The sequence below is a fragment of the Dermacentor albipictus genome, chromosome 5 (genome assembly GCF_038994185.2).
Source record: "Dermacentor albipictus isolate Rhodes 1998 colony chromosome 5, USDA_Dalb.pri_finalv2, whole genome shotgun sequence".
NCBI lineage: Eukaryota > Metazoa > Arthropoda > Arachnida > Ixodida > Ixodidae > Dermacentor > Dermacentor albipictus.
Window position 1 is genome coordinate 123,440,952 of NC_091825.1, and position 26,577 is coordinate 123,467,528.

Below are 26,577 nucleotides of genomic sequence, written 5' to 3' on the forward strand. Positions count from 1 at the left end.
TGTGACGTCGCATCGTGACGCAGGACCAGTGAAGGCGGAGCTTAGCCCCGCTTGCTTGGCGAACTAGTTGAGGAAAAGCATGGCCGGGGAGGAGGGTAACTTCTAATCGCTTGTAGCTCCATTAATACGTAACGCTTCACTTAAATTGTGGTGCGAATGTTCTACTTAAGCTGTACCCTACGCGTCTACAAAATTTGTCCGAACCGTTTCAGGGGCCCTTTAACTAAAGGACCCGAGCCAATTATTCTCGAAATACGAAAGCGAAAACACGAAAGAACGTGCAACAGACTCGGCGTTTTCTTTTCCTTTTTATTTTGTTCCATTTATGCGCCAGCTTGCGTTCGTTTCGGACTTGCGTACTACGGGGCAAAACTTTTTCCAGACCCATTGAAACGCTCAACGCTCACACCAGGGTGTTGTTCACTCCAGTGCACTTGCGAGGTCGAAGAGGGGTCCGCCCGCGAAGGGGCCTCGCTCGGCCTTTGTGCGATATCCTTCCTCTCGTCACGCGGACGCAACGCGCTTGCCGCACGGGCGCGCCTACCGAGCGTACGAGGACGCACAACATTTAACTCCCCATCAATCACGCACGTCGTTGCCGCAGGAGGGGGGAGTGCCCGCGCACACCGTGGACGCGAGGAGCGCGCGCGTCAGGTGCCGGATTTGCGTGGTTGTACTCCTCCCGCGCGTGAAAATGAGCGGTCCTGTCCCGGCAATGGCGGTTCACTCCGCCGGGACCCTCCGATTCGCGCGGAGCGGGCTGAAGCGCAGCGCAGCTTGGAGGTCCCGCCGGAAATCCGCGCTCGCATATACGCGTGCTTCACAAACTGGTCCTAAGTGCTGCGGTGAAGCCACTTCTACGGATGTACAGGCTCACTGGCAAGACGTGTGAGTGAGTGAGTGAGCGAGCGAGCTCGGTGGGCCAAACTAAGTGTGGACGTTATTGTATAGCGTGGCGCACTTTGGGGATGGTTTCGACATTTTGGCCGTAATACAATTTCTCATACATAGGCATATTACTTCCAGACTTTATTACTACATTTGCAACTTATGACCTAAAATGAACAATTAAAAATGAATAAAATTTCGTAAATTATATAAACGAACGTTGCAATTTATCGTGAAAGTAACGGTCGCCTTTTCAAGTAGTCTCACCCGCCGTGGTTGCTCAGTGGCTATGGTGTTGGGCTGCTGAGCACGAGGTCGCGGGATCGAATCCCGGCCACGGCGGCCGCATTTCGATGGGGGCGAAATGCGAAAACACCCGTGTGCTTAGATTTAAGTGCACGTTAAAGAACCCCAGGTGGTCAAAATTTCCGGAGTCCTCCACTACGGCGTGCCTCATAATCAGAAAGTGGTTTTGGCACGTAAAACCCCAAATATTATTATTTTCAAGTAGTCTCCTGTAGAGGCGGAATGGGTCTATCGTTCACACGTGGCCTTTAATAAATAAGTGCCTTGAAATAAAAAAAGAAGGAAAGGGTATCGGGTGGTATGTATCGATTACGTCGCTTGGTTCCTATAGAACACTGTAGTACAAAAATTGGGACAAAATTGATGCAGAGGAACGCATTTTGCAAGCCTTACATTCGTGAAGACTTTAGGAAATGTGGTACAGTTGATTGCTAACGTTTTAGCTCAGCTAGGTTGTAGGACAGACGTCAAAACAACAGAAGACGTTTCATTCTCACACCACTTTTGCTGTGCACTGTACTCACTACAGCCCCTCATCATCACTCAAGCTCAGTCTCTATCTACACTTAGTTCCTTTCCACGCCCAAGTACATGCCTGCAGAATTCTGCAAATAACTCTGTTAGTGCCGTATCTGCCACAACGCTTCGTAAAAGTTCGAGCGGCGCACGTTATACTTAAGAATGAGGCCCACTGATTTGTGCAATGTGACTTGCATGTTATATATAGTCATAATACAAGGTGCCCTATTTTCTGCAGTGGGACTGTCTGTAGATTCGTTATCATTGTTTGCCTTTCGTACAACACATTTTCTTACATTTCGTTTTGCTCTCTCGCAGAAGTACTTCTACATACGCGCAGAAAAAACGTTTTGTTTAATGGACTTGCTTTAGTCTAATAAACAGCCATTTTCACGGCAAAAGGGTTCACAAGCATTCCCTTTTTCCGTCAGCCATTTCCCAGTGGAACAAATTAACTAACGATATTGTGTGTTGCAATAACATCGACTCTTTTATTAACCGCATTCAATGCATTGACTTGTCATCGTGATTTTTTTTTTCATTGCATCTGTACCACTCCTGCACGGGCCGTGAAGGGCCTGCAGTATATTCAAATAAAAAAAAACCACGTTGAGTATGCGCTGTACAGTTGTACGTATATTCCACACAGCATGCAGCCGTACGGACGAAGCTCCGCTGGGCAATGCACATCCGGTGATGGTATCACTGCTATCGCCTTGTTTACGAGTACGAAAGCTCGAAACGGTACCTTAACTCCCTGCCATGTCAGACAGTCTCGCACGAATGGTTTTGTACACTGTAGAGGCGTCGGCTTTCGCACCAGACCAGCGCGGTTGCACAAGTCGGTTCGAATTTCGTCACGGCGCGCTTCGACGCAATCAGTGAGGCGTTGCATTTTGCAGTGACAGGCAGTGTATACACCGCACGGCTGGGAAATGTGGTGGCCTGGTCATTCCTGAGGTTGTGCCAAGGCCAAATTCAATCTGCGTCAGCGCACTGGCACACACGCACACACACGTGGCCAAGCGTTCTGTATGGCTACTTGTGCTTGTTGACAAAAAAGAAGAAAAAGAAAACACGTTGATCGTGGTGGTGATGATTATGCTGTTACGACGAGAGGTTAGCTTGGCAGACTAGGCGAGCCATTGTTCCGCCTCAGACACAATACTGCCTCACCACGAGTCCATCAGTCGAGATAAGGCAGAAAAGACAAGAAGCAAACAACGAAGCGATACGGAGCTCTCTATATATGTTGTTTTACGGATCTTTTTCTTCGCCTGTATTATGCCTCGTACCTCTTGCTCCATTTAATCCTGTCCATGCGTCATCATTCTCAGAGGCTTCGGAGCAGAGCGGCGGACACAAAATGGCGAGTGCGCGCGCATCCTCGAGTGCTGTGTCCGAAGTTCACCCCCGCGCCGGGATCGGGCCGCCGCTCGCTTGCTTGCTTTTGATTGCGCGCGCGAGAGCTGGCGGCGGCGGCGGCGCTCATTTTTATGCGCCGGCTACGTGTGATTACTCGCAGCGCTCACGCGGCGCCGGCAGCTCCGCCCGCTGGCGTGTGTGCGCTATGCGTCTTGCGGCCGCCCCCCCCCCCCCCCCCCCTACCGCCGCCGCCGCCGCTTTTAGCCCGCCAGATCCGGGTTGCGCGAACGGATGCACCGGAGTGGCCCTCGCCGACTTGCAGCCCTCGGTTCGCGTGCCGCGTCTCAGAAGACCACACCACTTGGTTAATGCTGTAGGAAAGAGGGAGAAGCGAGGCAAAGGGCAGGGAGGTTAACCGGACGCACGTCCGGTTTGCTACCCTGCGCGGGGGGGGGGGGGTGTAGCAAATTAAAGAGAGAGAACGGGAAGGTGCGCACCAAGCCTACACTCCTAATCTTGTTTCTACTTGTACCCGCCGTGGTTGCTCAGTGGCTATCGTGTTCGGCTCCTGAGCACGAGGTCGCGGGATCGAATCCCGGCCACGGCGGCCGCATTTCGATGGGGGCGAAATGTGAAAGCACCCGTGTGCTTAGATTTGGGTTCACGTTAAAGAACCCCAGGTGGTCAAAATTTCCGGAGCCCTCCACTACGGCGTGCCTCATAATCAGAAAGTGGTTTTGGCACGTAAAACCCCATAATTAAATTATTATTGTTTCTACTTATAGGTTCCAGCTTGCACTCCACTTAGGCTGGAACACCGCTCCCACGTGCTTAAACATTGTTCCAGTTACAGGATCATGGAAGAAAGCTCCAGGTAGTAGGTACTGGCGTGTGAAATACTGCTCCGGATAACAGTAGATATTTCACTGGAACATCGTTCCCGATATGGAATTATGTTAATATAAAGTAGTAAAGCTCAAATATATGGAGCGCCGTTTTTGCGATATTATGGGGGACGCTGTTCCATGTAAGCAAGTGAAGTATGTTTGCAAAAATATGTGCCGCCTATAGCGGGAACCTAGATAGAACAAGATTAACAGTAAAAGCAGTCGCATAAACCCGTCGATTTGCGAAACTGTAGCAACGCATTCGTTGCTTTTCGCGCCGATGACGCGCACCTCTATGGGCGAAGTATCTTCGCTTCTGAAAACAGTCTCGAATCCATGCCGGTTTAATGCTTGCATACCGGAGAGAATGGCGGTAGACGTTGTAAAGGGAAAAACATTAACAAGAAATGTTCTAAGGTCTCCTCGGTCACGCAAGTAGTCGCATTATATGTGTATCACCCATTCCAATGCGGAACGAGTATGGTTTTTTAAATGTCATCCCGATCCAGATGCGGCATATCATTGTCGCCTATATACACGAACGGCGTGAGGCATCTGCAGCTTCCAACACTCAGACCGCTTATGTTTGGTTCTGTTCGGCAGGCAAGAAAAATAAAAATAAAATGAAACAAATGTGTACGGAGCTGTCAAGAAACGCAGTTCTCGCTCTGACGAGGACAAGTCCGCTGAGACAACCTTTGTTAGACCACTGTCGACCACTTATAAATGTTAAAACTACTTTTACTCAACTTTGTGGTGTCCGTCGCAAGAATCGTCAGTGTGTTTGTTGTCGTCATGTTTTCTTGGCCGAAAGAGACGCAAGAAAAATACGAATGTTCGCTTCCGCCTGCTAACTAATCAATCTCAGTTACGCGACGCGTGTTTATCAATTGACGCGCCGTCACCTCCAGTTGTCGTTAGTTGAAGTGCATTCGTCTCCTATGTGTCGTCTCCTATGTCTCCTAGAAGCCGTTGAGCGCCGAAAAGCGGCGATGAACTGAGAGAAAGCCGTTGCGAAAGGTCTTGAAGATCCGAACAGACGCCTAGTTCATCCTGACAGACCGACTGATTGCGCTCGGTGCTTTTTCTACAGTGCTTGCAGGCGCGCACCCCGCGCCTAGCCACGCCGAAAGTGCCGCACGAGCGCGAGAACATTACAACGCCTCCGTGACCGTCGGCGCGATGGCACGCGCCACACTCTCGGAGGCCACGGGCAGTGCCGCGTTCCTCCGCTCAGGAGCGGCGGCTTCTGCACACCGGTTCCGGTTGCTATAACTCGCGGCACACAGCTACGAAAGTGCTGAAGGAGGTGGGCGAGGGGACTGGTTGAATGGTGAGCGCGTCCGTCCATCGCGCCTCGAGCTCGGTTGAGCGGCATGCAAGAACTCGCGCGCAACTCGCTCGCGTGCTGGGCGCACGCACGCGCGTTGACCTCTCCCGCCGCCGCCGCCGGACCCCTCATCCTGAGCGTGCACGCGTCGGTCTGCCCCGCACAGCGTCCGGTGGTCGGCCGGGGCGCGTCTAGCTGCAGCCGGACGTAGCCGCACGTGCCACCGGTTTGCCGAAAAAGGCGTGCTGCCCCTTCTGGCCCAGCCGCGCCGCACGTGACGGGCGCGCGACTGTGCACGGCCTCCGGCCGCGCTGTGGGGGCAACACCCCCCCCCCACCCCGTCTCCTGCAACCCCCCCTTTCCCCTCCCGCCACCTCTTTCCTTGCTGCGTATCGTCGGCTGTGTGATGCGCACGCGCGAATATATCTGGCTCCGACATCATTGCACTTGATCCGCAGCGGCAGGCGGCCGTGGCACGCGGTGGAGGGTCTGCGGGACGACGTGCGATCAGCTCGGCTTGGGTGTGGAATCGGCCCCTTATAGTGCGGGAAGCGCTTGCGCCAATCGCCTTGCGCGAGGGCCTCCACGTGGAGAACAAACCGCCGTCGAAAGGTGATGCGCATGCATGAACTGCGGGAAAGCCAGCACACGTGGCTGAAGCGACGCGGTAGATAAATTTCGTATAAATTTCGTCTTTGCGTGCGCCTGTACTCTTTCTAATAATGCACAATTGTTACAGGAAAAAAAAAATCATACTTCCCTGTAAGTCACGGGCGTGAGGGAGAGAGAGAGAGAGAGAAACAAGGATAGGAAAGGCAGGGATGTCAACCAGAAGAGCATCCGGTTTGCTACCCTACACTGGCGGTGGGAGAAAAAGAAATAGAAAAAGGAAAAACGGAGAGAGTAAGCACTGAGTGCGTGTGGGAGGGACACTATACACAAGGACATTATAAACGTGCCCTTGTGAGGGAACGTGAGGGAAACGAGTACAGAAACAGGGAGACAAAAAAAGCAATATAAAAAAATAAAATAAATAGTTCGAATGGAAAGATGAAGGGAAAGGTGGAAAGCCATGCGATTGTCTCGTTCGCTACTCTACATGGGGTGTAAGGGTAAATGCATGAAAAGAGGAATTGTGGGATAAAGCGAGCACTGGGCACTTACAGGCTAACGCATTGCACGGCTATACTGGCAGTAGATAGCGGTGCACCAGACACGCACTTAGCCAGGTTTCGATGATTTTTCTCCTTTAGAAAATTCTGGATCGATGCCGCAATATTAATGCGATGAATCCACATTGAGTTATTTTCCACCACTCCATTTCGGCCCCCAAACTTAGTGTAAAATGCTCGTTTGGATCCCTGTGCCGATTATAAACCACGAAGTGTCCTTCATCATGCAGTTGTTTTATGTGTATGTGGAGCAGGATCGATTGTTTCCTTTCGAATTACAATTTTTTTCATAATTATTTTCGCTCGTGCAGACTTGCTGTCTCCAGGCGCTCACACGCTTTGTATGAGTGAGCCTGTAGTGACTTGTAGTGACTAGCCGACTAGCCATCGCCGAGGTGAACTTGCTGTGCCGCCCTAGTGATAGCTTGAGAGCTCTTACTTCAACGGCAACGTCGAAAAAGAAAGACAAATAAACTGGACCAAACAAAGAAGTTTTGCTTGTAACGTTCTCACTTTAATGCGTAACATTTGGCCTTATAAGTTAGGTGATGTGCAGACAACATAGTCGCGTGTATTTACACAAGTCATTGCTGACAAACAGAAACACCCGAAGATGAGGGCATGAACAACAGCACACATGTACAGGCACGAGAAAGAAAATAATAATGATAATAATAATAATAGAGCACAGGCAATAATATAATAAGAGAATCAAGCTCAAGAGATCGTGCATTGACTTCGCTTCGGCTCGCCTTGTCTGTCGATGAAAACATCGGTACGTTCGTGGGCCATGGCGTTTGGAGGTGCGAGCGTCGTCTTCCAAATACATTGGCCTTTCTCCGGATTGCAAGTCCCCTGCTAACCTTACAGCTTACGCTTCGTGCAAGACTGATTCGCTCCTATATCAATAACAAAACTTCGTTAGCGAGAAACAGTTTCCGTACCGACGAGAATAATTTTGGACAACTTCCAGTGACCCGAATTTTCTTGAAAGACAAAGTACCATACTCGGGCGGAGCAAAATTTCGGAAGTCGTCAGAGATTATCGTTGAACAGCGAAGTTACTGTTTCTTTTTCTTGAGTTCGCGACACCTCTCACTACGTTCCTGTCCTTACAAACACGCAGCTAACCTGCCTAGTGGTTGAAACGCCTGCTCGGCGGGTTTTAACGTGCCAAGGCTTGGCAGGGTCCACGGGCGAGGCTGTATAGCCATGTCGTCGACAAGAATCAGTTTGGAGAACTCGGCGATATGCTTGAACGTGCATCCGGGGCTCGGCACACGCCTGTCACATGAGGTGCGGCCGTCGTCGCCGGCAACCGAACCCGCAACCTCGTTGCCAGCGGCAGTATACCACATAGGGTATTCGGAAACGTTCGCTGCTTCGAAAACTCCTATAGAGCTTACGCGCAGGCTGAAGAAGCTTGAAGAGGGAGAAAAAAAAAAGCACACACACACGTGATGACAAGACGGTCACGCCGCGTAGGGTATGTTCTTTCCAACTGCAATACGAAGCGAAGACCTATGCACAAAATCTCTCTTTGCGGTTGTCCCGGAGACGCGATCCCCCGAGGTGTCTCCTCGGGGTACCGCGGCGGAATGCCGTGTCTGCCTCCTCCTCGAGGCATCACATAAACGGCGGCGAAAATGGAAAGTGACTAGCGTTCTGAGTGGGGTTCTTCTGTCTTGCTCGTCTCTCTCTCTCCCCCAGCTCATCACCTCTGCTTATTTCGCGTCTCGTCCGGCCCGACGTGCTCCACGTCGCCGCAGCGAGTATGCATTATGCTTCGTGTACACAACGAGCGAGAAAAACCGCCCCCGCTGAGCTTCTCTGACGTTTGCACCTTATAACGCCGCGCAGGTGCGCCGCCTGGTGAGCGGAGAAAGCGCTCGCGCGAGGATTACCGGTTTGCTAGCTGTCATCCTAGCGTTCGCTCCTTCCTAACAACAGCGAAAGCAAACAAGCGAAAGTCGTCAAAAGTAAAAAAAAAAAAAAATAAACGTGCCAGCACAATTGTGACTTCCTTTTTTCTCATTTCTCAAATCATGATTATTATGTTTTTCCTTTGCGTGAGGCTGTAGGTACACCTTCCGAAATGAAGGGGAAGACAAATACATGTTCCTTTACACTTAGTCTGCTTCTCAGTTGTCTGTCTCTGTCTCTCTCTCTTTCTCTCTCTCTCTCTCACACACGCACGCACACACACACACGCACATACACTTACTCCTGGTGCTTTTGCCGTAAGCATGCGCTGGCTGATTGACACTAGTTGAAAGTGACCATCATTCCTCCCGGCTCTTTTCCGAGTTGCGTTTTTCGTCAGCCTGCTTAGACGAACGATGCATGCTGAGTGCCTCATGTTTTTCGATGAGACTTCGCGAATTGCACGACAACTCGAGGATGCACGCTGTAATTGCTCTCAAATTCGACTAACCTCCCCAAAATATTGGAAAAAAAAGAAAGAAAGAAAAAAAAGCTACTTTGACATGGTCCACATTTCAGTCATGGGGAAGGTGTAGATGATAAAACAGTGTTATATTATGTCGCTTTACTCGTTGCAAGGGATTTTTCGGGTTTGCTCGAACAACTACGGGGCGCGTACGTGGAGCAGCAAGCTGACGGCGTCTGCTTGCTTTCCACTGGCTTGTCACGTGATTCGCCTGAGCTACTTATAAAGCATGCGCGTGTGTCACAGCTTCCATTGCTTCAGGTGCGCAATTGTACATCTTCTGGTATACCTCCGTTGGGTGCTCAGACGGCATAATGAGGCCGTCAGCTTAAAGATCGACGTATCACGTGCGGCCGATTTAACCGTAGGCGCGCATTTGGCTTGCTCGATTTTTTTTTTTATCTGGATGTGACAGAACCTTGACATCTGGGTTCACCTGAAAGTGCTGCCGAATACTTCACCGCGTATTCGGAACACGTGGCGATGGCAGGGGTACATTTGACCCTCGGTGGTTGTTCACAGTTTGAGAAGGACCCATCTGTACGCAGTGAAAAAGCTTTGGTGCTGAATTCCTTACTTTATTTACGTGTCTTATGCTCGTCGAATGGGCACCATAACTTCACTCGGTGGTTAAGTAGATTGGATCCCCACTCCGGCTTACTCAGCACACACGGTTCGAAGCACACACACACGCGCACACGCACACACACACACACACCAGAGAGTTTTACCCTCTGCGTTTACTGTACATTATTACGCCGGCTTGCCTCATTATGTCATGCGTTCGAGATAATACGATACCTACTCAGGTGCAAATTTCGGGCGATTAATCACAGTCTGGGTTTTCGCCGCGAAATTCTCTTTTACCGTTCGTTCTACGAAATCTTTGGCATGTACAGAGAAGAGTTCCGCATCCCTAGCATTTGCCAGCAACACTTTCAGCGGCCCGCTGCAACCTATAGCGAACGCACATAACACACACAGCACGGCATTAACCGCGAAGTATTATAACGTGTAACCGTTATGAGCCGGAAACGTCGTAACCAATTAATTTCCTGCAGCACGTTTGCAGGTATATTGCACAGTCAGCACCGCGCGATCACTGGGAACTAACTCAGCCTGGAAGATTCAGGTTATAAATACGGTAACCAATAACTTAACGCCATTGTCGCTGACGGCTCGCTGGCTAGTCCCACATGTATGCTCATAGCAAAGCAAGGAAATAAAGGAAAGCTTAAGAAAACAAACAACGAAAACGGAGCCCTGAATCATCAAACACAGGGTCTACGTTTCCCTCGAAGACTATTTCCACTTGGAAACATTGGTGCAATGGGAAATACATACAATAGCACATTGCGAATCATTCAGATAATGCGGACGACAAGCGTCCGAAGCCACTTGTTCACCACTCACGGGTCCTATTTCTTTCACAGTCTGGATGTCGGTGACTGCCTCGCGCAAGGAGTCCGATCAACATGGAGCACGTATTGCAGCACTTCACTCTGTTTCACCAAGTTTTCGCCAACACTCACTCTTGCACGAACGTTCCAAAAGGAAACACAAGCCACATACATTGGGCAGGCTGGGACGGCCGGAAAGCGGTGGTATACGTGTCGGAAGGAATCCGCAGACGTCGAAGTCCAGGTGATTCATTCAGGTGGGGATGATCGCGAATTTCTCAACACGCACCCTTCTTCATTGACGAAGGAACATATCATTAATGAATATGACTTTTGTATAGCGTGACTGGTCATTGTACGATGAGTGACATCAGTGGCTAACAACCCAAGCCGGTCACAGATTTAAATCATTTCTGAGGAAGCCGTTCAAAGGCCAATCGTTCCACGTCTACAAAGACAGGCGCCATGTATTTGAGAGAGTGCTGGCTCGTTCGTTAAGAAAGGGTTGTGATCTTTTCTTTTTTCCCTAGCCGCAGTGCTTGCGGAAGGTGGATACCGCAAAAATACGAAGAGCACATAATCGAGTGATCAATCTTGTCGCTGGAGAAGTTGATCGTAGTGACGCTCCTAGAAAACTTCGAGCAGGGCATAGTTCGCGAACTTGTGATAAAAAATCGTGCTCGATTGCTAATCGTAACAGTGACTGTCGTTCGGAGAAATGAGACGGTTTGATCAAAGAAAATCCAAGCACCGGCTAACCTACATATTCGCAATGTTTTCACCGCTGCCTCAAATTTTCTACTACGCGGTGTAGCTCCTTCAGGACATCCATACCAACTGCAATAATTCTGCGCGATCTCCGTCTCTGTCGAAATGCAAACGGCGAAGCTAACCTCCTGGCTTGTGCACCGACCGACCTTCCTGGTGACACCACAGGCACGTGTTGTAGAACGCGCGGGTTGCACACATCACTCGATGGTAAAGCCACCGCGTCACAATGCACACACGGCGTCCTCGTCCCCTTCCCAACCTTTCGCGCTCACAGCACATGCGTGTCCCGGCAGGACGTGACAGTTCCCCAACCGAGTGCGTATCTCGTATCAGTTCTCTACGTCGAGTATGTCCGCGGGCTGGTGGTCGCTGTCATCGTCATCGTCATCGTCTATGATGTCGATGGCGCTCGAAGAGCTGCCCGGCTCGTTGCACGAGTTCTCCAGGTCCGGGTCCTCCGGTATGCCCAGCGTGTGTGTGAGCGCGTGGCGGCGCAGGTCGCAGTTCCGGCGGAACACCTTGCCGCAGGCGGGGCAGTGGTACGGCTTGATGTCCGTGTGCGTGAGCAGGTGCGTCTTGAGGTTCGAGCGCTGGTTGAAGCTGCGGCCGCACGTGGGGCACTTGTGCGGCGAGTCGTCCAGGTGCAGGATGCGGTGCACGGCCAGGGTGCGCGACTGGCAGAAGCCCTTGCCGCACTCCCCGCACTTGAACGGCTTCTCCTTCGAGTGGATGTACCTGAGTCAAAGGGAGAGAGAGAGAGAAAGGTGCGGAGAATTGGTTACTGTGAGGATCGTTGGCAGCTGGAGCCCTGCTTGCGTATCATTTATTTATTTCAATACGCTGCAGGCCGTACTCTGGCCCAGAATGAGGAGCGGAGTGGATAGTTTAAAAAGGAAAGTGTATATCAAGAACGAGCACAGAGCAGATACCTGCGCGGTAACAAACAAGTAGAAAGAACGAACAGACTCTATTAAAGCATCGTCAAAATTTTCAAGTTGCCCATGAGGATTTGCTAGCGACCGACACATCGACCAACGGGCACGAACGATTTTGCGGTTTTAGCCGTGCTATTGAGCACAAGAAAAATCGTGCAGAAGGGGAAAGAACACAAAAATCGAAAGGTTGTTCTCGAGGAAGAGGGATATATGCGTATTAGTATTATAGTGTAATTATTTTCGACATCTACATTATTCACATAATTCTCTGTGGCAGAAAACGAATGACGTGCTGTATGAAATTCACCAGCAAGGTGGCTGCATTCTTGTGCCCGTGTATGAAGTGCCCCTGTTGGAGTTTTCCTTCTGCACTATATAGAATCAGCTGCTTGCTGTTCCACGTCTTTGCGAGAAGCATAAAGCGAACTCAGAAGACGAGTTATTTTTTTTTAATTGTGCGTAGTATCTACGTAACTGTGTACATCTGTTGGTGCATGTCTAGATTAGAAGTAGGGCATTCGTGAAGAAAGGGGATGTGTACAGCTTAAGAAATAGCGGAGCAGTTTCTTGCGCCATTAAGAAGTGGCCGCAGAATTGCGTATTCAAATCCATATTGTGCAAGCATGTTTGATTACGTAATTGTCGGCTTGCTGCTTGGCACATTGAAATTACCAAGGAAACACCTGCATTCAACACGAAGTATAGCATCTTGTTGGAACGCCAACTAACCCGGCCTCATACCTTAACGAAGTAACAGCCTCACAACTTCCGGTTTGCCTCACAGTTAGTTAACTAAGGAACCTTAACAATTAATAGTCATGGCACGACGAAAGGCGCCGCAGTTTAACAAACCACGCTTAACGTTTCCCCTGCTGCGTTTCTTGTTCGGGTAATTTTCTCTTTCAGCGCAGCCTTTTAAACTCTTTGCCTGCTAACGCAGCAACGAGGCCGCTAGGTTACGCCAGGAACGCCAACGCTCTGCGCGCTTGTTTCGAGATAGAGAGAAAGAAAAGGAAAATGTGTTTTGACTCTAGCGTAAAGCGATCGTGCATATTCTAAAACGTGGACTCCGGACAGGGGCACAAAACGACCACGCGCGCCTTTGGTGTTCGCACGTGAAAAAAATGAAATTTAAACGAACGCCTCGAGAATGTGGGCCTCTGTGCTGCATCATTTTGTACAACATACACACGCATGCACTGCCACGCAGAGGAAGAAATATATATTTGTGGCGCGCCTCCGCAAACGACTGCGATGATGGCCGGGGACGTGTATACTTGCGCGAACTGTGTGTACACGCGCGCGCGCAGACAAGCAGTTTAGCTACACGCTTCGCGTAGACACACACAGCGCCGCCCACAAAGGCAGACGCCTCGTCAGGTTGTTTATAACACGAGGCCCGTGAACGGCGGTGGGCGCGTGGTTGTCGCGTCGTCGAAGCGTTCCATGTGGGGGATAATTGAAATTCAATCTGCTCGCCCTTCTAATAACATCTGCCCACGTGCCTCGCGGCGGCGATGCGTCTCGCGAGGTGTCTCGAAGGAGGTTAACGATGATGTGCTGAACGCGTGCGCATTACGTATGCACGTACGCCCGTTTACGCGCGTGTGCGCGACGCCGTCTTCGCGTGCACGCGTCCGCGCGCTTTGCGGCCGGGAGCCGAGAGATTTGTGGATGTTGAAGCTGTGCACGGACGCCGCTGTCCGCGCAGAATATTTGCGCATCGGTGGTTCAGGTTCAGTCGTGCAGTGTTCGTATGTATACGAAAGCGGCGCGGAACGGATTGGTCTGAAGGAGCGTCTTCCGTACCACCACGCATGTCGCAGGCTCTGTGGTTTTGAGTATAAAGTTTCTTAAGAAAATTGATGGATGGAAAACTCGCGCTAGCATCTGCAGGAACTGCGACGGTTCAGCAAGCGTAGGAATCTGCGACGTAGCGAGGTGATGGTACACCGGTATGGTGTCACGGCACCCCCACCCCCCTCTTCACTTTGAACCCCTCGAAATTTCTCAGTTGATATATGCGGCCTTCCAAGCTCCCCTACCCCCTTCCTCTCCCTCCTCGTCTCCGGTGAAGCGGGACACGAGGAGGGGGAGAAACGCGCAAAAAAAAAGAAAAGAAAAGAAGAAAAGTTTACGCCATGGTGCACTCGTAGGAATGGTCGGTGGTATACATAATTTCCCTAAACCTTGTCCTTCTGGCTTCAAACGCCTTTGTGACTTTCCAACTTCATCAGTGCGTAATAAATATTGCGTAATAAATGCAACTCACGATGACTGTATGTATATGCGGAGAAGCGCATACCTTCGTGCGTTTAGAAAGAAGGGACTATACGGTCACTCGGAAATTTAGAAAAATAAAGCGTAATAACCAACGTCACAGAAACACCTGAAGCCACAATAACGAATGTCAGACAAATCGATATGTATATTATCTTTCACATCGTAGCTGAACAATCACGACGCCAGATTTCCCTCGAGCCTCTGACTTGGCTTCTGGCTTGTGAAACGAACGCTTCAGAAGCAAAGAGGTTTATTTTCGTGTGCCTTGATTTGCACGCCGCGTATTATAGTGTTGGAAAGGTGAAACTTGTCTCTTGAAACCTGGGAAACTGAGTACGTATCTATACCAATTTTTCTACCCATAACGCACCACTGTGGTAGCGATCGCTAAAACCTTTGACTCAAAACTACGTGCACAGTAGGAAAGGACAAAGGAGACGCTGTCAAGATGCTACGTGAACAGGCTATGCATTATCTGAGCATTTCATGAATATCATGAAAAGACACGGTTCGGGTGTCGTCATGAGATATAGGGCTTATATTGAGCACAGACAAAATTCTAGGATGTGCGCTCTTTGGCACCGAATGCGTATAGGGCGCCGTGGTTATTGCGGTACCGGTTTCTCCGCGTCCGTTATGGCTCTCCGTTATTTCTCGGAGAAAGAGCAGTTTAGCAAGATGGCACTTCGGGCTTCCCTGTTTCCGTAGACAAAAAAAAAAGAACAGCGCATTTTTTTTCTTCGTTAAGAGGCAAATGAGCTGCGAAACCAGAGAACGCAGGGAGAACCCACCTGTGGTCCCTGAGGTGGTCCTGGCGGCGGAACGCCTTGTGGCAGATGTCGCACGTGTACGGCCGCTCGTCGGTGTGCGTTCGCTCGTGGATGAGCAGGTTGTAGGACTTGGTGAAGCGGCGCTGGCAGAACTTGCAGATGAACTCCTTCTTGGGCCTCGACGAGCCGCCGCGACCGCGCACGGGCTTCCGCTCGAACAGTTCTCCCGCCAGGGGTCCGACGGCGCCCTGTAGGGAGTAGTAGGACGGCAGCAGCGGGAACGCCGGCGGCGGAGGCCTGCCCGCCGACGGCGGCGGACCCAGGAGCCCGCGCTGCGTGGTGGCCGACGGGTGGTGCTGGGGCGGCATCGAGGGCGGCTGGTGCGGACTGAGCCGGGGCGCCGTCCGGTCGTGACCGTCGGCGGCGAGCGAGGACCGGTCCGCGTCGCCGTCTCGCGAGGTGGCCGACTCGGCGAGCCGCGAGAAGTCGAACTTGCCCCGCGGCCGGGAGTGGTTGGACGTCGAGGACGACGCCGTGCGCTGCGCGGGGGGACAGGTGGGAATGCGAACTTCAACCACTCCGATCTCGATAGACTTTTCTTCGTCGAGAGCTCAACGAAGCGATTACACACACATGCCACGCTGACTGCCCGGCATGCTACTCAAGGTGTTGGGTGAAATATATAACGCGCACAGGTGATCAGACGGAGGCACAAACAACACATACATCTACAGACACGCACACTTGCACTCACCCTGCTCACAAAGTCTCATTAAGACAGGAAAGTTCAGCCACTAAAACGTTCCCTGCCGATAACTATACGGGTCAAGCGAAGATACACTCAGCGCACTCCTCGGAATCAATGTGAAGCGGTTAATCAAATGCTGGAAGTTTACCCCGCTTCATCCCCGCGTCTTTGCCGCAAGGGTAACTGGAGCACGCATATATATGTTCTCCCGCGCACCCAGGCTATCGCAATGTCACACAGGCGGCATTCATCTCAAAGAGCTACAGTTGGCGTTGGCACGGCAAAAAATATACGTGTGATTGTGGCCTAATATGGTTAGAGGAGCAGCGACTGCTGTGCTCGCGGACCAATTTTCGAGCTCACCATCGGGCACATAATTCAATTCCCTTTTCTGAGCCATTCGGCAAGACAGTAGCAGCACCTGCAGCCACGGTGCACACAGCACCCGGCCAGCCAGGAAAGTCCGAGAGGGCTCGCAAAGGAAGCCTCGCTTATAAAAAAAAAGCAAAAAAAAAACCCTGGCAGTTTGCCGAAGTGGCAAAACGGTAAAGGTGCATACCAAATCGGCTCTATTCATTTTTTTTTTCTCGCCGCATACACACACACAACGCGCAGGCGTACCGTGCTCGTGGCCGACGAGGCGCCTCGCACGGTGGGCGCAGCGGGCGACAGCTGCGAGCTGGCGGCCTCCTTGTGGGCCGCGGCGCTGGCGCCGGCCAGGAAGAGCAGGGGGTAGGGGGCGAACGGCGCCATGGCGAAGCCGGGCAGCAGGGGCAGCGGACCGCCCAGCGGGAACGGGCCGCCGGCGCAGAAGGGTCCGCCGGCGGCGGCGGCTGCGGCCGCGGCGGCAGCCGGGGCCATGGCCGAAGTCGAGTGGTGCGGCGCGGTCTTTCGGAAGCCGAGGAACGCCGCGGGCGACGGGGCCACGGCTCGCGACTTGGACGGCAGGCTCAGGTCGGCCGGCAGGCACTGCGGCTGCGCGTGAAGGGGACCACCGCTGCTGCTGTTGGTCGTCGAGTGGGCTACGTCTGCGCGGAGGGGGGAGAGAAAGAAAGCGGAGAGGTCGTTGCCGTTAGAATAGAGCGGAACATCTTTATTTTTCCTACAACAGTTCGTGGTCCTCCGGGCGAAAAGCTATACAAGACAGCTTGAGTGCGCCTGGAGGCACTTTAATGCAGCGCAACAGCTTTTCCTTATATAAAATGTGCATAAGGTTGCTTACAATCGCACTATTTACAAATACGTAGTCACGGAATAAGCACTAGTTACGTCAAATTCGTAAAATGCGAGACACAAATTACAGAGTAATGTGCATAATCTTCACAACAGTTCGTTAATATAAAGATAATAACGAACTATTGCAAAATACCCCCCCCCCCCCTTCCAAGTGGTACACTTGTTACCTAAATTGGTGTTCCCACTCGCGCACATTTTCGTTGAAACAGAGCTCGAACGTTGACAAATTCTGCCCCTTCCTATACGTCTCTGTCTGTAAAGCTTGCTTCACTGCTCCATTTTGTGTATTGTGACGAAGACACCTCGGTCCAAACGTCATAAGAGGTCGCCACGCTGATTGCACTATTAACACTTCATCTGCTCTTTTTTTTTTTTTACAATACGCGCAAAAGTAGAATGGGCCACCTATCAGCAGACGAACTCGTACTATGGCGTCTCTCATAAGAGCTAGTGAGGTGTGGCGCAAACCTACAGGTCCGCTGTAAGTGTACACGAAACACATTTCGGCACAACTTGCTTGTGGATCTGGTGTGTGCATCGAGCGATCTCGGCAGCTGCTGAATACATGAAATAAAATTGCGCTAAAAAACTTCGCTTTTTTCGTTTAGGCGAAACGCAACAACACCCACGCTCGTTAACTTGAAGGGCCCAACAGGTGGGCGAACTTAACCAAAAGCTCACCGCTGTAACGTGGTCGCATAATTTAATTCCAGACCAGGCCTTTAAAACGATGTACAGTCAGGCATTTCTTGTTTCGGTATGATGTCTTCTTATCAAACAGAGAGCGGGTGCTCAGTGCACCCTATTTATAGAACAATCGGCTTCACAGAAGCAGCAAGCGATAAACGAGAACAAAAGAAGAGAAAGATGGGGACACGCATGCTGTGCTTGTCTCTCTCTCTCTCTCTCTCTCTCTATCCCTGTTTATTGTTCGCTAAGTGTACGTAACCAAGATGCACGAACTTGCCCAAACCGCTACACTTGCGATCGATAGACATCGCCCCCTGACGAAGAAAGGACAGTTTGTTATGTGTGAATCCATAGGAACGCTGTCCCTTATTTAGGGCGATATCTCCTCCGTTAACGCACTTTCTACATCGGCAGTTGGGTCGCACGTACAGAGCGCGACAACACCGGTAAACAAACGAGCCGGGAAACAAAGAAAAATAAAATTAAATAAAACACAGAATGCGCGCGTCACCCGCTCTGCGACGAGCAAGTGTGCAAATTAACTCCGTCGTAACACGCACGCTCCCTGTTCGCGCTTTACCACCGTTGCCTCGGCGCTCGTAAAGATAAACGCGGCGAGGGCGGCCCCGTGGCCGACATTTACGGATGCATCCTCTTCAGCGTCACCATCCTTCCCCCTCTTTTTTTCTCCCCGCATTTGCGTTCGCTTTCCAACCGTGGCAAAGGGTGCATGTCGCGGGAGCCGAACACGAGCGTCGGCGTGGCCTCATTAGGGCAGTGTTCATTTGGCAGGTGCCGCCGGAAACCGGGGCAGTAGAGGGACAAGTCACGATTTGTTTTTGTGCCGCAACGAAAAAGACAAGAAAGAAAAGAAAAGCGGTCGCACACGACGACGCTACCTGTGCGACAGCGCCTGGCAGCTGTGGCCTCGCTCTCGTCTCTGGAGCGCCGGTGACATACGCCACAGCGCTGTGTGCGCGTACGTTCGCGTACGTCGCTTCGCGTACGCGTGTGCGTTCGTTATTATTTCTACGAGCTCGCTCGTGCGCGTGTCGTTCCCGCACGCGTATAACGCACGCACTCGCTGCGGAGTGACGAGCGGTAGCCACCTTGTATGGCCTGCGTGTTCGCAGGCGCCGTTTCGAATCACGCGTTATAGAGCGGCTGCACCCATTTCTTTTGTTTCGTTTTCGTCTGTCTCGTTTATGTTAAGGTACTTCTGCGCGGCATGAAAGTGACGTCAGCCCGGAAAGAATGGAATGCTTTGAAGCGTTCGCGGCACGTGTATACATATGCACTGAATGTAGCGCGGTGTCTGCGCGCGCGGACGGGAATGGTTTCGTGGTGGAGTGAGTTGTGACCGTGTATAGTTGCAACTTGGACGTGTGGAAATTAAGAGTTGCACCACACGTGGGGTCAAAGTAACTTCTAGTACCGCACCGCGCAGCCCCCTCGCGGAATCTATAGGCCGTAAATTTCGAAAAAAAAAAGCAAGTCACACAGACCCACTCCTGACATGCTAATATATGAACAGAGGAAGATACGATGGGTGGCTTCGCGATGACATTACAGTTAATCCTTTAGTTTTTCCATTGGTTTTACCCATTTACTGCCTCAATTCGGTTACTCATCACTTCTCGCGCATAAATGCAAACTACTACATGTTGTATTTCTGTTTTCATCTGTCCGTGAGGTATAGAATTGCGGTGAGCCACCCAGATTGCTTCCAATGACTCCACATTATTCATCGGTTAAACATGCTTATAGTTATATAGCTAGCATTTTGCGCAATAAATTTTGAGACCGGGACAGAAGGCAGTACACATACAAAGCGCTTGTGTGCATCCTCCCTTCTGTCTCCCTCTCAATATATCTTGCAATAATAGCTTGTCGAACCAAGAAGAACAAAACTCTATCCCTTGTCTATGCACATACAAAAAGGCATGAGTAATTAATGAGCACATTGCCTTTCGGAATCATTCACGTACGCCACGCTATTTCGTTGCTACGTAGTTTCAAACCGATATTCACGAGCGAGCCGTACGGCCTGAGTTAAGGCAACGAAGAGAACATTTGCTGCTCTTTTCCGGAGACGAGGTTTCTATATCGCACGTAACCAGTTCGTTGCGCTCTGAGCTGACGTCACGGTTGTTACCGGCAATGTGACATGCCCACGATCGTCTGTTACTTATCGTTATTCCGACCGTTGTTCCTTCCGAAATGAAGTTACGCGCGCGTTCCGCCTCCTCGGTCTCAACGACGACGTATTTACGTCTGCGCGCAAACGCAAACCGGTCAAGACCACCACCACCACGCTCTGCCCGCTAACGCGCCTGTCACGGAAGTCAATGCGCGCATGTTTACGGAGGCGCGCGTATTTTTTCCCACCCGCGTCAGGGCCATCGTCCGCTCTCACACTCTGCACTGCCCCGACAAGGAGCCGTGGAGTAAGGAAATATTGATGGCCCGCCCCAGAACGTAACGATGTCCTCCCTTCTGAAGCCGCACGCCTGCATGCGCGGTGGCTGTCCGGGTATACGTTTGCCCGAGCCTTCTTTTTTTTACGCACGCTACGAGGGAGGCCCAGCAAACACATCAAAAACGTCGTGCTGACGTATATAAAAGCTCGTGCTATACGGTGTACGCTACGGACGCCCCGCAAAAGGCTTCGCTCGGGGTCTTTTCAACGTTGGTGGCGGTCAGCATCTCCTACCTGGAGCGCGTGGCCTCCTCCTTGAATGAAGCAAGGAGCGCTGACGCTACGGCTGCGTATGGAAAGAAAGAAAGAACGAAAGAAAGAACGAAAGAAAGAAGTGCGCGGCGTCGGAGAGCTATAGCGAGCGTGCGTCCAGCAGTTATCTTCTTTACTTCCCTCTAGCTCCGTCGCGGAGAAACAGAGCGTAGGACGCACGGTTTTTAATGTATACCCAATAAACAACGCTGCTTCCGCGGAGCCTGCTGACGGGGGCCTCTTCTCCCGCTTTTGCGCGGGCGGGAAACTGCCGCCAGAAGCACGTATTCCCTTCTCTCCTCGCGGCCTCTTGTTCTCTTGGTCCTTTCGAAAGCGTAAATCAGTGAGCTTGCGCAGGGTTAGCGGAAGGGCAGGGAGGGGGTGAAGCGAAGGGGGGGGGGGGGCGACCACTGTTTGCCGATTGGATTTGTAGCCCGGGCCGTTCTTGTCTCGTCTGCAGCCGGCATGGAAGGTGCATGCACCGCGGTGGCCGTTCCCGCTAGCAAACAGGGCTACCTCCGCGCCCGCCACTCCTGCGTGCGTGGTCCGCGCTGTATGCTCGAAGCTTAACCAAAATCACCGGAGAAAACAGTGAGAGACGAGGCAGGGGCACACTTGCGCGAACGGATAGAAAGACTTAAAGGGAAGCTGAAAGGTTTTCCAGAAAAATTGAGTGAACATGTGTACATAATGGTTTTCAACCCTACGAATTCGAATATCGTATCGAAATTGAGCGAAAGAAAGCGCAAATATATTTTATTTCGACGAAAAGTGCAGCAGCGGACACGCCCAGCTCGCGCGTCTCGTTTCCGCCTGTGATTGGTTGGGCGACCCGTGACGTCAACTTTAGCGACCGACCGCTGCCGCTCCACATGAAGCGCGGTGCCAGGTAGTTTGGTGCCGTAATGGAAAATTAAGAGGTAATAGAAAATTTAGAGAGACTGCGTTTTTTTGAAGAGTTCGGCGTTGCTCCCTACATGTACGAGCCGATTGCAAAGAGCCGGCCTCTCGAAGAAGCAAACGATGCTGGTGCGAGCAGTGCTTTCGACGAGAACGAAAGCGAAGTCTTGGGATCTCCTCGTGTTGGAAATGCTCTTTGGTGAGTATGTTTTTTGCAAAGCGATCTAGTGATCTCGCCGATCTTTCGCCGATCTAGTGAGCTCGTTTCCGGTCAAACAACTGCAGTGTTGTGTTCCTGCATGCCTCCTCGTGGAACGTAAGCGGGGATGCGATCGTCGGCATTTGTGCGCTGTCCAAAGCTGTCGGCAACCTACAAAGACGGTTCAAACGCGTGAAAAGCTTCCCGGTTCATGCAGTACGTGTAGTGACCTTCATCTGTGCGCCATCCGCACACTACTCGTAACCGAAGTCGTAAAGGCGGCGAATTCCGTCGGCTACGTGAGACGGTCGGTTTCTCGCTGTGCGCGAGAGACGGGGGGAGCGTAGCGTCCTGGCGTGCGCCGGCTTTCCAGCACATGCAAACTCTACATTTGCACTGCGTTATGGTAGCTGCGTGCAGGCTGTTTTGCAACACACGTGCAAATAGAAAATTCGCGGCGCTTTGCGACGAAACCTGCGTCGAGGGCGGGAAATAAACATGCACCTTCCGTTCAGCGTGCTAACATGAAGGAGCTCGCAGTAAATCAAAATCTAGGTTTGGGCGAGTTCGTGTATTCATAAGGCCTTCCAACACCAGTTATCATCAGTCAGTCCGCACTCGTGCCGTCTTTGTTTTCGTTGCTCCGATCTTTTCGTGCTGCGTTTAGAAAGCCTGCTAGTGGAAATTCTGGTGATAATCGTCGTCACGGAAGTGGTTGGAGCACAGCAGTGTTGTTCTTGAGGGCTTGAAATTCTTTCGCTTTACAGCAGCCTCCCACTTCCTTAAAAGCTTCTTGTCTTGTGGGAAGCAATGGAAGACAACATCGTCGCGGCCGCTGGTGTTCGTGCAACCGTAGGCTGCACAGAAAGACGGCATGATCGGCCCACCACATCAGTTGATGCTGCGCACGTTGACCACCACTCTACATACACACAGACGCACAAACAAAGAAATGCAGGGTCGATCGAAGCAGATTACGACGGCACGCACGCAGAAACAAGCACGGTCAGGCACGGTCGCGCAGGCGGCGAAGGAGCAAAACACTAAAGTTGACGTCACAACACCGCGGTTTCCGGTCTCCGCTCGCATCGTCAGCGTCAGCAGCAGCGCGCGGCATTCGACGGGGGGCGGAGCTACAGCGCAATTTCAACCGACGATTACGTCGCTCCTATTTGAAAAAAAAACCCCAAATTTGACCTACATGGTTTATAAGGTTCCCGCATCCGTATATGAGCGTCTTATTGAATTCGACAGACTCTTCAGCTTCCCTTTAACGGAGGCGACGGCGGAGAAGTGATCTTGGTCCGGAGTGATGCTGTCGGTGCGTTCTACGCAAGATGTCCCGGGAAGACGAGACAATGGGCTTTCGTTTTCTCTTTGTGGTACACTCCACTCGCCCCGTGCATAAAGGAATTATACCGTCCACCTCAAGTTTGAAAGCCAGAGCGCACGTGACCATGAGCGACCACTGAGTGCTAGTGGCGCAGTTACTGTGGCATCGATGGTGTTACGCGGCTTTTTAGAGGGCGGAGTGAATTTCGCTGGTGCCCATTGAACATCGGCAATGTATTGTTGAATACGCTGATTCTCATGAAATTACAGAATGTGAGAATCATTGCCCTCTATGACTTCTTGAGACAGAGGCGGAATACCGAGCATCGCGGAATGCTAAAGACTTCCCCTTCTGCATCACGGCAGTAGCAGCTACATCACTTTGTTAAAGCTATCCACCTTGAGCGAAACACCTACGGCATCTGCGTAATACCATAAATGAGGGCTAGCAAGGCCGGTACCTTTATGTAAGGTAATGAGCGAGTGAATTTGAATTTTGTTTGTGACTATATGTTGAAGTACGGAATAAACTTATGGCGCTCATTGCACGAGTCTCATGCCCATGGACACGAGCTGAGGGTAACGTTTTTGCAAGATCTCTGCAAGATCGTTGAAAAAAAAAATTGTCTGACAGCACGCAAGGGATCGCGAACATTCTAACACAGCCTAAACACATCACTGCATTTTGAACAGTGCTCCGAACAGTGCTATGCTACCACCACGCTGGCTCGACAGAAAGATGCTAGTGTTTTCATCGAGCAGCAGCACGATGACATAGCATACTGTATAACTCACATAAACGCGTACCAGCCATGTGACGACTTGGAACGATATCATTGGGAATAAACTGCGCTGTAATCAGGATGCAATCATGCACCCTAATTGATTCATCAACCACAGTGCGTACCAACCATGTTTAGTACTGATGAGTACTAACCGTGTTGATATGCAGCTGGTACTTCAAATAAGAGCAGCTGGTTATGGAAGCTAAAAAAAAAAAAACGTAGCAGCTTTCAGGATCTGGTTGTTACTAATTGCTCTGGCAAAGAATACCAACCAGGACGGAGCACGAAAGCGATATGGTACCCTCCTGCGATAGTCTGCAGACCGAGCAGTCTTCCTCGCTCCACTCTGATCCAAAGGTGGTTTTCGCCCGTCACTGCCCGGCACAGAGGCGCGCCTATGAGCTGGATCCTCGACCTGACGCCTCCGCTCTACGACTCGGCGCCTCGCCCGCGAACAGGGGCGTGTCATTGCAGACACACGCGTCCACTCCACTCCGTGCGCGCACACGCAGAAGTGTGTAAGTGCACGGGAGAGTCTCGGACGCCAGAAGCGCGTTGCAGGTCGACGGCAGCACACGCGAAAGAGGAGTCAAGGCTAACAGCAAACGGCGGCGGGCGCCCGGCCGTCTGCCTGGAAGCCCAACCCACGGCACTCGACCTGTCAAGGAGGGCGCACCGGCGCTGCTGTCAGCGGCGTCAGCGGAGTCATCGCAACGCTCAGCGGCGGCGGCAGCCAGGGGCGATGACGTTCGCGCGTCCGTCGGCTTCTTTCGACGGCGTGCGCACCCCCGCACCACCGCCGACGTCGGAGCGGCTACAGCGTGGAGAATCCGCTCAACAAACTCTCTCTCGGCCCCGTCCTGGCCGCCGCCATACCTCCCCCCCACCCCCCTCGATGCAGAACAGGGAGAGCTTACGCTGCCAGCAGCCTCTCGGCAGATCTTTTCTCGCCGCCACTGGGGGGCACAGGCCGAAGGCAAATTAACGCCTCCGAGCGTGTCGAGTCCCGCGAGGGGATTAAAAAGCGAGCTAGCGAAGCGGCCGACCGATGAAAGCAAACCCAGATGGCCCGTGTCTGAACGCGTGCGCGCGTTGAGTTTCTCGGTGTGTGTGTGCGCTGCAGCGGCGAGGAGCTCCTGCATGCTGCCCAGATTTAGACCGGCTCCGCCGCGCGTGTCCCTCAGGTCCCGCGTTGGAGGACCGTACGCTGGTTCGTGTATGTATACTTGCGTGCTTGCGCGCGCCGTTTCCCAGTCGCCTCCCCTCTCCTCTTCTTTTCGCGTCTTTCTTCTTTCCTGGTGTGTCAGCTCCAAGCGCGTGTAAACGCGGTTGTAATCTCGCTCGTCCCCTTCCTTCGCTCGCCTCCAGGCCGAGTGTGTGCGGCGCGCGCGAGCGAGACCGGAGCTAATCCGCACTCGAGGAGTCGACAAAGGAACGGCCAGTGTCCACGGCCGCTCTCCGGAACGCTTCCTTTTGTGCGAAGACGCGAAGAGAGGCGTCGCAACGCCTTCGCCATTTCGTTCGATGCGGCATTGACGTTGCTATAGTGCGGGGGGGGGGGGGGGCAGCCTGCTCGCGCGTCCAGTGTCGTCTGTTGATCAACGGTCGGTGGTGGCTGCGGACGCAGAGTTTCCTACAAAAAACCACCAGAGGATCAAAAATAACGTACAGCGCGAAAGACGAGGACTGCGAAAACGACATACACAGCGCCGTTATTTTATGCGAAGCATACTAGCCGCACAACCACGCTCTTCCTTGCTGCGCCGCGCGCGGCCGCGTAGCTACCATATGACGTCATAACAGCTGCAAAAGCGGAGGCTCAACTCGTGCGCTCGCTTGCGGCCGCGTGGCTACATAGCCGGGTCTCAGCTCGTGCGCTCGCCTGCATGAGTTGTTTCTTCGTCTAGCCGAACCAAATATAGCCAAGCAACAGCAGTTCACCAGGCTAAACAGTGGTTCAACAACTAAAGTAAAGGCTAGTATGCTTCGCATCCTGGACTTAACCTTAGCTAAGCCACAGCCATTTTTGATCATGAATTACCAACTAGCTCAAGCGACCACCCTAGTTCACCAGAGGAAACTCTGGCGCCACAGTCGTTCAGCTACCATGGGTAGGATGGGTAGTACATGGTTTTGTCTGATCATTGACGCTGGTGGCTTCAAACGTTCTTGTGGCTCTAATTATTTTGCTTTGCTTGCTCAAGATAAAGCATAAATGGAACAGATAGACTCGGCACGCGTGCACAATAACTGTGAATTATTCTATCTATAGTGCCGCATTTGGTTGAAAGCGATCCATTTGCAAGGTGACAAGCCTATAGCCAATAGTGCGAACTTTAGGCATATGGATGTACTGCCCTCGCAAGCTGGCCGGATCACCATACTCGAAACTCACGCGGACACTAGCGCCACAGTTCCCTCTAGTAATTTTTGTGGGAAATCCATTTCGAGTCCATTCCGTCTCGGTATGCCTCGGATTGAACCTTGGACTTCCACGTGTTAAGGGACGTCGCGCCGTGTAACAGTTGAGTTGCGCTCTACATCGAACAATCAGGTACTGACGAAAGTCGTTCACGTGAACTATTTTGCCTGCATCAAACTGGCACGCCACCTATTTCGAACACTGAGCCATGCGTAGCGACGCGGCAAAACATGCCCACTCTCCACCATACAGTGACCCAAGTTGTCCATTCTGGTACGTACCCAGCAGGACATGCCCGGCTGCACATACCCAATGACCCAAGTTGCCTACTCTCAGCTCGTCTATTCGGGCTCAAATCCAGCGGCATACGCCCAATGGCACGTATGCCCAGCAGGCAAGGTTGTACTGTACATCCGGACACGTACCCAGCGGCAGATATCTGCCCATTTGCAAATGGCC

The 26,577-nt window shown here is 51.9% G+C and overlaps 1 protein-coding gene across 3 annotated transcripts in view; it reads right to left on the minus strand.

Annotated features, from left to right (window-relative positions):
- Positions 1-6,959: 6,959 nt before the first annotated feature.
- The window catches only part of LOC139060064 (protein bowel-like), a 170,650-nt gene continuing 151,032 nt past the window's right edge, over positions 6,960-26,577 (minus strand). For all 3 annotated transcript variants that reach the window (XM_070538849.1, XM_070538848.1, XM_070538850.1), the window contains 3 exons: positions 16,445-16,851; positions 15,097-15,614; positions 6,960-11,822 (listed from right to left, as the gene is read on the minus strand). In XM_070538849.1, the coding sequence (XP_070394950.1) occupies positions 11,417-11,822; positions 15,097-15,614; positions 16,445-16,851 (1,331 nt within the window). In that variant the 3' untranslated portion in view covers positions 6,960-11,416. The remainder of the gene's footprint in view (positions 11,823-15,096; positions 15,615-16,444; positions 16,852-26,577) is intronic.